At 44.0% G+C, this 15918-nt stretch overlaps 1 protein-coding gene and 1 long non-coding RNA gene across 6 annotated transcripts in view; both read right to left on the reverse strand.

Moving 5' to 3' along the window:
• SNX11 (sorting nexin 11) overlaps positions 1 to 15918 on the reverse strand; it is a 56268-nt gene that overhangs the window by 17440 nt on the left and 22910 nt on the right. For 3 of the 5 annotated variants that reach the window (XM_063959612.1, XM_063959614.1, XM_063959613.1), the window contains 2 exons: positions 8264 to 8350; positions 2013 to 2113 (listed from right to left, as the gene is read on the reverse strand). In XM_063959612.1, the coding sequence (XP_063815682.1) occupies positions 2013 to 2113; positions 8264 to 8350 (188 nt within the window). The remainder of the gene's footprint in view (positions 1 to 2012; positions 2114 to 8263; positions 8351 to 15918) is intronic. The other 2 variants (XM_063959616.1, XM_063959617.1) reach the window with 1 other exon arrangement.
• On the reverse strand, positions 2384 to 5647 carry LOC135055488 (uncharacterized). The gene is made up of 3 exons (XR_010243761.1): positions 5603 to 5647; positions 2999 to 3112; positions 2384 to 2801 (listed from the first exon to the last, which is right to left on the reverse strand). It is a non-coding gene; the product is annotated as an uncharacterized LOC135055488 (long non-coding RNA).

Consider the following 15918-nt stretch of genomic DNA (forward strand, 5'->3'; position numbering starts at 1 on the left):
TGATCATATAGTGGTCACCGTTACCCAAGGTCTCCCCAACTTTAGTGTTTGATATAATATCCACATTATTAGTAATTACTAGATCCAAGGTAGCTTTACCCCTAGTTGGGTCCTCAACTAATTGAGATAAATAGTGATCCTTTAACATATTTAAGAACCTATTGCTCCTCGTTTTAGCACATGAATCGTTACTCCAGTTTATATCCGGGTAATTAAAATCCCCAATCACAAGGGTGTCCCCTAATCCCGCAGCCGTTTCGATTTGTTCCAAGAGTTGTTCTTCCTCCTGTATGCTTACCAATAAGATTGTCTAATTTCTCTATTACATCCTAGAAAATGATAGACAGAATCTGATTGGTTGCTCTGCACAACATCACCACTTTAGAGACACAGACATATCAGGTCAGCCCTGCAGCACAGCAGATGCGGCTATAGAGGCACGTCTAGCTGTGTAGGCAAATTCAAATGCCTGCCCAGCCATCATTAGGAAGGACACATCGAGCAGTCGATTATTATGTGTGTACGCTTACCAAATTGGCCACTATGTAGGTGAATCCTTTGCATAGTGTGTACCCAGCCTAACACTACACAATCACCAAGGGAAGGAGGAGTTTCGCTGTATAACTTTATATGGAGTTTTTTTTCCTGCCTATACTGAAATGACTAAAGAGTTACCTCAACGTTATACATCTGCTATCCAGTATATGCCAGAAATCTAGAATGAAGATTACTAGTACAGCAGCTTCAATGCAAATACATGCACACTGCAACCATTTCCAAATACTGCAGTGCCCTCTATGGTGGCTGTAGTGTTCCCGCTAGGATGTGACTGTGCACACCAGAAAAGGGGGGTGTGGCCAGCCAGAGCACACCAACTCATCTGCATCACTCCTCGAGAGTGTGCCCAGCAGCCCCATGATCTCCCCTCAAAGTGAAAAGATGCCGTGTGCATGCGCATGGCATCTATCCACCAGTGGCGATTGCTACGCCGCAACTTCCCTCTCGCAGGTGGGGACAGCGCTGGGCGTCACGATTAGGGCAGGGCGCATTTGCTACTTTAAAAATCAGGCATGGAGCGGCGTCCTGCTAAAGCAGCCTAGCGTGAACACTTGTGACTGTTTGGCAAGGTCCATCTGTATGGAATGGTCTTTTGAACGGAAGAAAACAATAAATAAGAGGCTGCTGACAAAGTAAAGGGTCTGGCGGACAGATCATCTCAGCCAAACACTAACATTATATACAGTATGATCAGTTACTCCTGCTAGAGGGTACTCTCTAAAATCAAGTGTTCAACTACATTAAGATAGAAATCCACGTTTGGCATACTAAGCAGTTTAATTATACTGTAGTGAAGTATATAATATACGGAAGTATTTAATTATACTGTAGTGAATACTGGCTGCGGTGATACACAAATAACCAACATACAGAGGAATAATTAAAATCTAAGGAAAATCCTTTTTGAAATGTGAAACTAAACCTCTGAATTCATTTTGAGCAGACTAATAATAGTACAGGTTGAGTATCCCATATCCAAATATCCGAAATACGGAATATTCCGAAATACGGACTTTTTTGAGGGAGAGTGAGATAGTGAAACTTTTGTTTTTTGATGGCTCAATGTACACAAACCTTGTTTAATACACAAAGTTATTAAAAATATTGTATTAAATGACCTTCAGGCTGTGTATATAAGGTGTATAAGAAACATAAATGAATTGTGTGAATGTACACATACTTTGTTTAATGCACAAAGTTATAAAAAATATTGGCTAAAATGACCTTCAGGCTGTGTGTATAAGGTGTATATGTAACATAAATACATTCTGTGCTTAGACTTGGGTCCCATCACCATGATATCTCATTATGGTATGCAATTATTCCAAAATACGGAAAAATCCCATATCCAAAATACCTCTGGTCCCAAGCATTTTGGATAAGGGATACTCAACCTGTACAACATTGTGAGGCTTCTATAGCAGTTGTCAAGTCCTAGAGAGCATACAACTCACACTAATCCAGAATATTTCTGAAGCTGCTTTCTCAGCCAAAAAAACTCCCGGTACCGTCTCCTCACACAGGATGTCTTGGCAGTGAACGCCTTGCTGTTTGTCTGGAATAAAACAGGAAAGTATCACTATTGAAAGTAAACATTTAAATTTACCATGGAGGCTCAAATGGTCCCTTTGCCCAAACAACCGAGTAGAGAGAGGTGACAAACCCCAGTTATTCAGCACGTTCCTTCTAGATTTGCCCACCTCATTTATTACATACATTAATAGGTACTAAAACAGGTACTACAGTGCAGTGACTGAAATTACAATACACAATCCTAAAATGCATATGAATTGGCACATTAAGTATGCACACTAAGAACCTCACAGAGCATACAGAGAACATTAAAAAAAAAAAAACACCACTAAAAACAAAACACATAACTGTATTAATGCAGAGTTTTACAGATCTTTAACCACTTAACTATTTATTTTGCCAGGAACCGCGCAAAAATTGCCGGGGAAAGGGGGGGGGGGGGGAAGGTTTGGGGGTTTATGAGTGAACTAGGTGAAGAACATGAATTTAACCCTATCCAAAGTGATTTTACCTTAAAAAAAAAAAAAAAAAATATTATATATATATATATATTTTTTTTTTTTTTTTTAAATATATCTATATATCCCAGCGCCTTTTCTGTGTTGGTGGTTTCCAAGTGAGAATTAAATAATAATATGCGTACCACATCCCGTCTATATTCAGGCCTGTAATGTGAATCTGTCTTTCTCCTTGTCAGATCTTCTAGCTTCCTAAGTAGTCCGATAGGTAGACCATAGGAGATTAAGAAAGCAATAATAGTGTAATATTGCAAACTATAGAAAGGTGTGCTCATATAAAAATTTCTGATGTGGTTGATGGCTATACAGCAAATTAGATAATGCCCCCAGTGTCAGGTTTAAAGACAAATCGGTGTGCCCGCAACCTTAGGTGGTTTAAAAATAAGTACCCTCAGGACTTATGGTTCTTGCACGTAATAAGTTCTTTGGGACGTTCTTCTTCCATGGTTAATAGCGGGGACCCTTAAAGGTAAAATAGAATCTCCCAGCAACGGGAAGAAAGCCTATAGTGTAGTAACTTTTTTAGAAAGTTTTAATATAAATACATACAAAATAATATATACAAATTGGACTCGTACAATAAAAAAGTGATAAAAAGGCTTCTCTGAAATCCTTCCTCTTCGTGCCTAACCCTTACCTTCCAGTTCCTACAGAATATCAACATTTCACATATTCAAGATATTCACTGTTAACATAATTGTCAGTACTGTGATGTCAACATTACAGACATCAACATTATGACTGCACCACTCTTTGTGTAGATAGGAGAAAGCAGAAATTAACCACTTACATGTTTTTCACCTAATTCGCTAAAAAAACAATTGACAATTTATGAGTGGTTTTAGAAAAATGCATTTAAAAACATATCCAAAATGATTTTAGGAAAAAAAAAAAAAAAAAATTATATATACACAGTACCAGTTAAAAGTTTGGACACACCTTCTCATTCAATGGTTTTTAATTATTATTTTAATTTCTACATTGTAGATCAATACTGAAGACATCAAAACTATGAAAGAGCACATATGGAATTATGTTGTAAACAAAAACAAAACAAAAAAGTTAAATCAAAATATGTGTTATATTTTATAGATTCCTCAAAGTAGCCCTCTTTTGCGTTGATGACAGCTTTGCACACTCTTGGCATTCTCTCAATCAGCTTCATGAGGTAGTCTCCTGGAATGGTTTTGAATTAACAGGTGTGCCTTGTCAAGAGTCAATCTGTGGAAATACTTGCCTTCTTAATGTGTTTGAGACCATCAGATGTGTTGTGCAGAGGTAGGGTTCATACACAATGGACACCCCTATTTGACTACGGTTGTAATTCATATTATGGCATGAACCACTCAACTCAGCAAAGAAAAAACGACAGTCCATCACTACTTTAAGACATGAAGGTTAGTCGATACGGAAAATTTCAAGAACTTTGAATGTATCCTCAAGTGCAGTTGCAAAAACCATCAAACGTTAGGATGAACCTGGCTCTCATGAGAACCGCCACAGGAAAGGAAGGTAAAGAGTAACCTCTGCTGTAGAGGATAAGATCATTAGAGTGACCAGCCTCAGAAACTGCTACTTAACAGCACCTCAGATTAGAGCCCACATAAATTCTTCATAGAGTTCAAGTAGCAGACAAATCTCAACATCAACTTCAGAGGAGACTGCGTGAATGAGGCCTTCGTGGTCAAATTCCTGTGAAGAAGCCACTACGGAGGATGAACAACAAGGAAGAGAGATTTGTTTGGGCCAAGAAACACAAGGAATGGACATTAGACTAGTGGAAAACTGCACCGACGAGTCCAAATCTGAGATTTTTGGATCCAACCGCCGTGTCTTTGTGAGACGCAGAGAAGGTGAGCAGATTGTTTCTGCATGTGTGGTTCCCACTGAAGCATGGAGGAGGAGGAGGTGTGATGGTGCTTTGCTGGTGACACTGTTGGTGATTTATTCAAAATTCAAGGCACACTTAACTAGCATGGCTACCACAGCATTCTGCAGTGCCATGCCATCCCATCTGGTTTGCACTTACTGGGACCATCATTTGTTTTTCAACAAGACAATTACCCCAAACACACCTCCAGGCTATGTAAGGGCTACTTGACCAAGAAGGAAAGTGATGGAGCACTACGTCAGATGACCTGGCCTCCAGAATCAACTGACCTAAACCCAATTGAGATGATTTGGGATGAGTTGGACCACAGACTGAAGTAAAAGCAGCCACCAAGTGCTCAGCACCTCTGGCAACTCCTTCAGGACTGTTGGAAAACCATTCCAGGAGACCTCATGAAGCAGACTGAGAGAATGCCAAGAGTGTGCAAAGATGTCATCAAAGTGAAAGGGGGCTACTTTGAGGAATATAAAATAGAAAACATATTTTGATTTGTTTAACACTTTTTTGTTTACAACATAATTCCATATGTGTTATTTCATAGTTTTGAGGTCTTCAGTATTAATCTACAATGTAGAAAATTATTAGAATGAATAAAAACCATTGAGAGAAGGTGCGTCCAAACTTTTGACTGTTACACTACACCCCCCCAAAAAAAAAAAAAAAAAATTACAAAAAAAAAAAAATCAGATGGGGCCACAGTAACATCATAAATATCACAACTCATTTTTACAGCCCCGCAGCCACCAGGTACACACGTGGGTGGCTGATTTATATTTCCTCAGCGGCTGCTATTGCTTGCAGCCGCCGGGTTGGGATTCCTGCCGTGCTGAGCGATCAGCAGTTATCAGCAGCATGGCAGAAACTTTGCCCGGAGACAGAGGGACCTCTGAGAGCGGCAGCTGTGGGGAGTTACTTATCCCTGCAGCTGGACACACAGTATCTGACTGGTCGCGACCAGATCATATAAAGGAACTTGCCAATGTGCTCACATCTGATGCGACCATGCCAGGCAAGTGGTTCAACTTGATATAGAACCACTACAGCAAAAAGTAAATGAAGAATAAAAGGAAACAAATTCATAAAAAGGGGTTTCAATACTTACACAATGTTCTTGTACCCCTACATGTAATGAGTCTTCTAGATTTTCCTACATATAAATTGTATGGACATCTTGAATAACTCATATGGGAAACATCACCATTATAGAATTATTTATTCTGTTTTGCTATATGTTTACACACGAAGGAAAGGAAAAATGCAGAATGTAATTTAGTTTCTTTGATTTCTGAGGATTGCTCAACAGGCTACGTGCCAACATATCTTTTAAGTTCTGAGACCTAAATATAACATCTGATCTTTTAGGAAGGATATCATGTCACGGCAAGTGACTGCATCCAACTGTTACACTGGCAGCCAAGTTTATATGCACATTCTGAGCAATAGAGCTCAGAATGTTTGTTGGTGCTATCGATGCAGGACCAATGGGGCGACTTATGAAAATTCAGTGGATTACAGATGCAGTGAGGGGTGGGTGTCTCTGTATGAATTTGAGAGTCTGTGGCATTAGCATAAACTTGCAGTCATGACCGCATTTACGTTCACCTCTGAATTAGGCCATTATGGGGAGATTTTATGGTATGGTATTTAATAATTATATATATATATATATATAACAGAGAACCCAGCACTCACCAAAGTAAACTCACTTATCCTCAACAATTCAATAAATAAATGATGGGGGTTTAGTTGGTGGATTGGCCAATGCACGGAAGCCTGTATACCGATTCAAGGTACCCCACCTTCATACAGGTCCTACACTATCACAGAGTCTTAAAACCTGACTACCACACTGCTGCATCGTCTGCCTGCTAGATGTAATGTGTACCTGCCACAGACTTTATGGCTTTTAAAGGCACACTAGTCACCTATTGCACTGGCTCAAAGATGATTGCTAAAAAACAGCTGAGACAGGTTCAGGATAATAAAGTCCACACAGGGGTGCATGAGAAAGCTAGTGGCCACGGTTAATAAGAGCTAACCGTGGCCACTAGCTTTCTCATGCACCCCTGTGTGGACTTTATTATCCTGAACCTGTCTCAGCTGTTTTTTAGCAATCATCTTTGAGCCAGTGCAATAGGTGACTAGTGTGCCTTTAAAAGCCATAAAGTCTGTGGCAGGTACACATTACATCTAGCAGGCAGATGATGCAGCAGTGTGGTAGTCAGGTTTTAAGACTCTGTGATAGTGTAGGACCTGTATGAAGGTGGGGTACCTTGAATCGGTATACAGGCTTCCGTGCATTGGCCAATCCACCAACTAAACCCCCATCATTTATTTATTGAATTGTTGAGGATAAGTGAGTTTACTTTGGTAAGTGCTGGGTTCTCTGTTTGTATTTATTAGAGCGATGTGGTCATGGGCTACATGCACCCCGCCCTGTGAGTGGTAAGTACAGCTGTGTACCCCGCTTCTGTGGTGGAGAGTGCAGTGTTACATGCACCCCACCCTGTGAGTGGTAAGTGCATAGCTGTGCCCCGCTTCTGGTGCGGTGAGTGCTGTGGTTTTTACTGTGTGTGTATATGAAGGGGTTAATCTATGGTTAGCTCTTATTAACCGTGGCCACTAGCTTTCTCACGCACCCCTGTGTGGACTTTATTATCCTGAACCTGTCTCAGCTGTTTTTTAGCACCCCTGTGTGTGTGTGTGTGTGTATATATATATATATATATATATATATATATATATATATATACACACACACACACACACACATACACGTACGTATATACATCTATCTAGAAGAGAGATAAAATTGTGAGAGAAAGTACCAATCAGCCCCTGTCATTCACACACAGTCTATAAAATGTAAGGCAGAAGCTGACTTACAGCTGGCGATTCCTCTCTGAGCTTTGATAAAATACCCCCCTTAGTTACTAATGAATTCATTAAAAAAAAAGTTGCTTATATCAGAGGAGACAAACTCTTTACAAGCTTTGACTCAATGCTTGTGTTTCATCTATGTTTCTAATGCTTGAGGGTCTGTGGTCACCCATTTCTAAATAGGTTCCCAAGTAAAAATTTCAAAACAAAAGTGGAATCTTTTAAAGAAGAAGGTAGTACAATGACAGTAATGAGGAGTTTAACATACTCAGAGGGGGAAGTATGAGAATCTATCCCTGCCACAATGGGATGTCCTTGTAGAGTAGCAAAGCTTTTATGAACTTTGAGTAAATGGGGGGGTGAAGGGAGAGAATTAAAAAAAAAAAAAAAAAAAGAAAAGAAAGTATTTTCAGGTGAGTTGGGAGCAATCTTATTCTTCACTAGTAAAAAAAAACAGCCTATCTATATCCAATTGGAGGGCTACACTTTCTAATTTCCTATCTTTAGATGTATCGCTTAATAACCTATAGACTTCACTTACATAGGGTCTTCTGATGTTTTTTGGGGCAAATATAGCCCATCACTTTAGATGGGGTGATATGCAAATGTCTGGAAGCCAGACGCCCATTTATTTTCTGCACTTTTTGCATCGAACAGTAGCAGGTTTAACTGCGCTAAAGTGTATAACTTTAGAAAGCAGTGACTGTACGGACAAAAGATTCAATATCTTCATCAATAATCTAAAGTCATTCCATTAATATCTCCATGCATTGATTTTGCTTGATGTACAGTAGACCCAACTGATTAATTTGCTGCATCTGGATGTGCTTAATTTCCTTTTCCTCCCGTCTGTGGAATCTAATACTACATGAGGTGGACTTACGTGAAGAAATATTTTATAATCCACGTAGGAGGTCCATGATCCCTCATTCTGCAACCTTGGGTCCTGTACACGTACAGTAACAAACTCCTGCAAAATAACATGAAGTTACACACATTTCACAGTTACATGATAAAACATTTCTATTAAAAAGCTGGTTTATGGGATGGAATAAAAACCTTTGAGATACTAAAAAGCTTTTAAATAGAATATGGTACGATACTTTAGTCGCTCCATCCATGCCTCTCTACTTCAATAGGGGTAATGAAACATACCATGGAGGGGGGAGGGGGGGGGGAATTCAAATGTTCCCCGCTGATGGAGCAACATCATGGAAGACACATTTCTGTTCGCCGCATCCTGAGGTAGTGAGCAGAAATGTGAGAAAGGGTCCCGTTTGGGCATCCCAAAAAGCGCGTCTCAGGAAGTACTTTACTTGCTGTTATTCGACCCCTCCAAAAAAAAAAAAAAAAATGGCCTCCAGAACATCTGCATATCAACCAGTCTAAAGTGATGAGTGCACAACAAACATCTGAATCTCCCCCACGGAGTTACTCTTTTCTTTATGCAAACATTTTTTTTATTTTTTAGAGAGAGACAGTTTTATTTACACAAAACAGTCTCCCCAACAGTATACCTGTAGCTGTGACATTGACAGTAGAAGAATTAAACAGTGCTTATGACACACAAGTTTTATGTAAGGATTAAAGTAGTGATTTTAGGTAACGGGCTGTGAAAATAATCTGCCATGTAAGTGACCGCAAGGTCCAAAACACTAGCAACTCATGGCCATCAGTACAGAGGAAATAAGGGGTCGGGGGTCTTGGATTAGATTGAACACTATTATAGTAAATCCTTGATAAATTGATGTGTTACGTAAAGGCTGTCAGGGACACATCTGGAGGATGGGCACGCATATTAGCCAAACGTGTGCTAAGAACTACGTTTCTACTCCATGTTAATTGTAGAGTTTATCATAACTGTTTCAGATATGGGTATTCCTATTGCTTAAGGGCCCTACACACTTGGTGATAATGGACGATAAACGATATCATTCAAAAACGGACGATAATAGGATTTTAATTGCCTACGGTAAATCCTTTTCTCGTAGTCCCTAGAGCAGGCATTCCCAACCACGGTCCTCAAGGCACACCAACAGTGTAGGTTTTAGTGATATCCAGGCTTCAGCACAGATGTTAAATCAAAATAACTGAGGTACTAATTAAGTCACCTGTGTTCAAGCCGGATATCACTAAAACCAGGACTGTTAGTGTGCCTTGAGGACCACGGTTGGGAAACACTGCCCTAGAGGATGCTGGGGTCCACATTGGTACCATGGGAGTATAGATAGATCCACCAGTAGCCACTGGCACTTTAAGAGTTTGAGAGTGTGGGCTGGCTCCTCCCTCTATGCCCCTCCTACCAGACTTTGGCTAGAAACTGTGCCCGAGGAGACGGACATCTTCGAGAGAATGATTTAACATAGATAGTGGCGAGATTCATACCAGCTCACACATACAAGGCATATCAAGCTAACTTTGCGTGAGAACTCAGCAACTGCTGAAACATTACTTACCAAGTAACAATGTAGTACTTAACTAAAAACAAAGTTGTACTGAACCAGATAACAATTGCAGGAAAACGAAGCGCTGGGCGGGCGCCCAGCATCCTCTACGGACTATGAGAAAAGGATTTACCAGTAGGTAACCAAAATCCTATTTTCTCTTACGTCCTAGAGCAGGGATGGGGAACCTTCGGCCCTCCAGCTGTTGTTTTACTACACATCCCAGCATGCCCTGCAACAGTTTTAGCATGGCCAAATAGCAAAACTGTAGCAAGGCATGCCGGTATGTGTAATTCAACAACAGCTGGAGGGCCAAAGGTTCCCCACCCCTGTCCTAGAGGATGCTGGGGTCCACATTAGTACCATGGGGATGTACCAAAGCTCCCAAAACGGTAGGGAGAGCGCGGAGGCTCCTGCAGAACCGATTGGCCTCTGATGATCTGAAGTTCAGTCAAAGTATCGAACGTGTAGAACTTTGCAAACGTGTTAGACCCAGACCAATTTGCAGCTCGGCAAAATTGTAACGCCGAGACACCCCGAGCAGCCACCCAGGAAGACCCCACCTTACGAGTAGAGTGGGCCTTGACAGACATAGGACACGGCAAGCCTGCTGTAGAATACGCATGCTGCATAGTGAATCTGATCCAGCGAGAGATCGTCTGCTTAGAAGCAGGACACCCAATTTTCTTGGGATCATACAGGACAAACAGAGAGACCGATTTCCTGAGACGAGCAGTCCTCTTCACATTTATATTCAGAGCCCTTAGAACAGCCAAGGACTTTGATGAAAATTGAGGAGTCAGTAGCCACTGGCACAACAATAGGTTGGTTGATATGAAATGCCAACACAACCTTCGGAAGAAACTGCTGACGTATCCGGAGCTCAGCTCCATCTTCGTGGAAGATCAAGTATGGACTTTTACAGGGCAAAGCCCCCAACTCAGACACATGTCTAGCAGAAGATAAAGCCAACAACATGACAGCTTTCTACATAAGAAATTTGACCTCAACCTCCTGTAGAGGCTCGAACCAGTCCGATTGGAGGAACTGCAACACCACGTTAAGGTCCCAAGGCGCCGTAAGTGGTACAAAGGGAGGTTGGATGTGCAGAACTCCCTTTAAAAAGGTCTGAACCTCAGGGAGGGCAGCCAATTGATTCTGGAAGGAAATGGATAGGGCCGAAAGCTGGACCTTCACAGATCCCAACTTCAGTCCCATATCCACACCAGCTTGTAGGAAGAGGAGAAACCATCCGAGATGAAACTCCACCGCAGGAAGTTTCTTGGACTCACACCAAGATACATATTTTTTTCCAAATTCGATGGTAATGTTTAGACGTTACTCCTTTCCCAGCCAGTAGCAGGGTAGGAATAACCTTGTTCAGAATGCCCTTCCGAGCTAGTATCAGGCGTTCAACCTCCATGCCGGCAAACGTAGCCGCGGTAAGTCTTGATAGGCGAACGGCCCCTGCTGCAGCAGGTCCTCCCGTAGAGGAAGAGGCCTCGGCTCTTCTTGCAGTAGATCCGCGTACTAAGCCCTTCTTGGCCAGTCTGGAGCAATGAGGATCGCTTGAACCCTTGTTCTCCTTATGAGCTTTAGAACTCTTGGGATGAGCGGAAGTGGAGGAAACACGTAAACCGACTGGACCTATGGAGTCAGTAGAGCGTCCACCATCACTGCTTGCGGGTGCCTCGACCTGTAACAATACCGCTGAAGCTTCTTGTTGAGACGAGAGGCCATCATGTCGATCTGGGGTACGCCCCAAAGATCTGTTGACTCCTTGAACACCCCGAATGGAGATCCCACTCCCCTGGATGGAGATCGTGTCTGCTGAGGAAGCCCGCTTCCCAGTTATCTACTCCCGGAATGAAGATTGATGACAGCGCCAACGTGTGCTTTTCTGCCCAGAGGATGATTCTTCTTACCTCTGCCACAGTAACTCTGCTCTTCGTTCCGCCCTGTCGGTTTATGTAAGCCACCGTTGTCACATTGTCCGACTGTACTTGAATGGCCCGATTTCTCAGAAGATGGGCCGTTTGGAGAAGACCATTGTATACGGCTCTTAGTTCCAGAATGTTTATCGGCAGGCCGGCTTCCAGACTTGACCACCTTCCTTGGAAGGTTTCCCCTTGGGTGACTACGCCCCAGCCCCGGAGACTTGCATCCGTGGTTAGAAGGATCCAGTCCTGAATCCCGAACCTGCGGCCCTCCAGAAGGTGAGGTAATTGCAGCCACCATAGGATTGAAATCCTGGCCTTTGGCGACAGATGCATTCTCTGGTGCATGTGTAGATGGGATCCCGACCACTTGTCCAGGAGATCCAGTTGGAAGGACCGAGCGTGAAACCTCCCGTACTGCAGAGCCTCGTAAGAGGCCACAGTCTTCCCCAGATGGCGAATGCACTGATGAACTGACACCCGGGCTGGCTTCAGGACATCCCGCACCATCGTTTGAATCACCAACACCTTTTCCTCAGGGAGAAAAGACCCTCTGCACCGCCGTGTCGAAGATCATTCCCAGAAAGGACAACCTCCTAGTTGGTTCCAAATGTGATTTTGGAAGATTCAGGTCCAAACCATGTTCCCTGAGAAGCTGGGTCGTGAGTGTTCTGGACCGTAGCAGCTTCTCCTTGGACAATGCTTTATCAGCAGATCGTCCAGATACGGAATTATGTTCACCCCCTGTCTGCAGAAGAGAATCATAATTTCCGCCATCACCTTGGTGAATACCCTCGGTGCTGTGGAGAGGCCGAATGGGAGGGCCTGGAACTGAAAGTGACAATCCAACAATGCGAATCGAAGATAAGCTTGATGCGGCAGCCAAATTGGAATGTGGAGGTACACATCCTTGATATTCAGGGATACTAGGAATTCCCCCTCCTCCAGACCTAATATCACTGCCCTTAGAGACTCCATTTTGAACTTGAACTCCCTCAGAAAGGGGTTTAGGGATTTTCAGAATGGGCCTGACCGAACCATCCGGTTTCGGTACCACGAAAAGGTTCGAATAGTAACCTTTGTTTTGCATATGAGGTGGTACTGGCACAATGACCTGTGCCTCCACCAACTTCTGGACTGCTTTTTGCAGGACAGTCCTGTCTGCCAGCAGAGCTGGCAAGCCTTGAAAAATCAGTGAGGAGGGAGATTTTAAAATTCCAGCCTGTACCCCAGAGACACAATATCTTGCACCAAGGGGTCCAGGCCGGAGGACAGCCAGACATGACTGAAATGTCTGAGTCTCGCTCCCACCGGCCCCACCTCCGAGGCGTGCAGTCCACTGTCATGCGGAGGACTTTGGTGTACCTGAAGCAGGTTTCTGTTCCTGGGAACCTGCAGCCGCAGGTTTCTTGAACTTGGGCTGACCTCTCCGAAAGAAGGTGCTGGACGGCTTGGCCTTTCTGGACTTGGTAGACCGAAAGGGCTGTGATGTAACTGAAGTTTACAGGGTTTCTTCGGAGCAGGTGTAGCTGAGGGAAGAAAGGGTGACTTACCAGCCGTAGCTGTGGATACCCACGCATCTAACGCTTACCCAAAGAGAGCCTGACCTGTGTAGGGTAGGGTCTCCACACTTCTCTTGGATTCCGCGTCGGCAGACCACTGGCGCAACCACAGTCCTCAACGAGCTGATACTGACATGGAAGAAATTCCCGCAGGCATGGAACCCAGGTCTTTCATGGATTCTACCAGAAATACTGCCGAATCCTGAATGTTACGTAAAAACAATTCAACATCACATTTCTCCATAGTATCCAAGTCTTCAAGTAACGTGCCTGACCAATTTACTACGGTGGTCATTCCGAGTTGTTCGCTCGCTGCCGATTTTCGTAGTGCAGCGATCAAGTGAAAAAAACTGCAAAAATGCGCATGCGCATGGTACTCAGCGCGCATGCGCTAAGTACTTTCACACAAAACTTTGTAGATTCACACAAGCTCGAGCAACGTTTTTTCATCACTCGAGTGATCGTAGTGTGATTGACAGGAAGTGGGTGTTTCTGGACGGAAACTGGCCGTTCTCAGGGAGTGCGCTAAAAAACGCAGGCGTGCCAGGTAAAAACGCAGGAGTGGCTGGAGAAACGCAGGGCGTGTTTGTGACGTCAAACCAGGAACTAAACGGACTGAGGTGATCGCAGTCTAGGAGTAGGCCTGGAGCTACTCAGAAACTGCAGCAAATTATTTAGTAGCAGTTCTGCTAATCTTTCGTTCGCAATTCTGCTAAGCTAAGATACACACCCAGAGGATGGTGGCCTAGCGCGTGCAATGCTGATAAAAGCAGCTAGCGAGCGAACAACTCGGAATGAGGGCCTATAGCTTTAGCAATCCAAGCACTGGCAATAGTGGGACGTAGTATTGCCCTAGAAGCCATGTACATGGATTTGAACGTATTATCAATTTTACGATCAGCTGGCTCTTTCAAGGCGGTAGATCCTGGAACAGGTAAAACCATCTTTTTTGAGAGTCTGGATACAGACGCGTCAACAATAGGTGGGTTTTCCCATTTTTTCCTATCCTCTACCAGGAAAGGAAATGCTGCCAGAACCCTTTTAGGTATCTGGATTTTTTTATCCGGGTTTTCCCAAGCCCTTTCAAATACAGCATTTAATTCCTTTGACGCAGGGGAGGTTAGCGAGGCTCTCTTATTTTAAGTGAGGAAAGCCTCCTCAACCTGCTCGGGTGTTGTATCAGCAATATTCAACATATCCCTAATAGCCTCTATCATCAACTGCACCCCTTTTGCAAGAGATGCAGCCCCCTGCAACACATCCCCGTCACCATCTGCAGTATCAGAATCTGCATCATCCTGCATGATCTGAGCAAGAGCACGTTTATGTGTATATACAGTGGGGAGCAGGGCCGTAACTAAGTGTGTGCCAGGTGGGCCTGGCACACAGCGCAGTTGCCCTGAGGGCGCACGGCCAGCGGCATGTAATGAGTCAAATTGACTCATTACATGCTGCCTCTGCTGTGTGCGCCGCCACCGCGCTGTGGAGGAGAGAGCAGCGCAGAAGAAGGAGGGGGACTGGAGCCGCAGCAGCGCTATTTCATTGGTAGTAAGCGCCGCTGCAGCTGTCCCCTCACCTTCCGTATTGGCTGCCCGGCGCTGCTGTGGATGCTGGAATGGAGGAACCGCATCCCAGCATCCATAGCACGAGGAGCCTGTCAGCAGGGAGATGGTAAGTATATATCTCTCTCTCTCTCTCTCTGGGACACCGTCTGCCGTACTGTGTAAAAAAGGGGGACGCTGTCTGCCGTACTATGTACAAAAGGGGGACGCTGTCTTCCGTACTGTGTAAAAAAGGGGGACGCTGTCTGCCGTACTGTGTAAAAAAGGGGGACGCTGTCTGCCGTACTGTGTAAAAAAGGGGCTCTACCTGGTGTAGTCGCGCTACTGTGCAGCGTAATTTGAATAATGGAGACTACTGTGCACCGTAGTATGAATTGAAATTATTTTGTGGCCACGCTCCTTCCCCATGAAGCCACGCCCCTATGGCGCGCACTGCCCCTATCTTACATATAGGGGGGCGCCAATGTCATTTCTTGCACACAGCGCTAAAATGCCTAGTTACGTTACTGGTGGGGAGCCCTGATGTGCCAGAACTGGGCCAGACTTCCACAGAGTTCTGTAAAGCTTGAGTTGCAGATTCATTTTGTGCAACCCTATTTGAAATCTGAGAAATCATAGATTTGATAGAGGATATCCACTAAGGTTCCCTTGCTGGAATCGGTGCTAAACCAGTGCAATCCTGATTACATGGAATGGGATTCATCCTGAGAGGACATATCCTCTGCAGCATATGACACAGAGTCCCTGGACATTGCTTAATGGAGACCACAGACAGAGTTTCACCCCCCAGAATGGCAAGAGAGAGACAGAGATTGGAGCCAAACCCCACACAGCGCTTTTAATATAAAGGGAGACCCCCTATCAGCGCTGACTGCGCACCTTAATAGGTTACACAGTCGTTTTGCAGCCTCCCCCCCCCCCCCTAGAACCCCCTGGTACCGCGATAGATAGCTGGAGTTGTGTGGAGGGACTTGCTCTTCACTGACAGCATTGTGCAGGCAGGAAAATGGCGCTAAACGCTGCTGGGTCCGCT

This window comes from Pseudophryne corroboree, chromosome 3, assembly GCF_028390025.1.
Source record: "Pseudophryne corroboree isolate aPseCor3 chromosome 3, aPseCor3.hap2, whole genome shotgun sequence".
NCBI lineage: Eukaryota > Metazoa > Chordata > Amphibia > Anura > Myobatrachidae > Pseudophryne > Pseudophryne corroboree.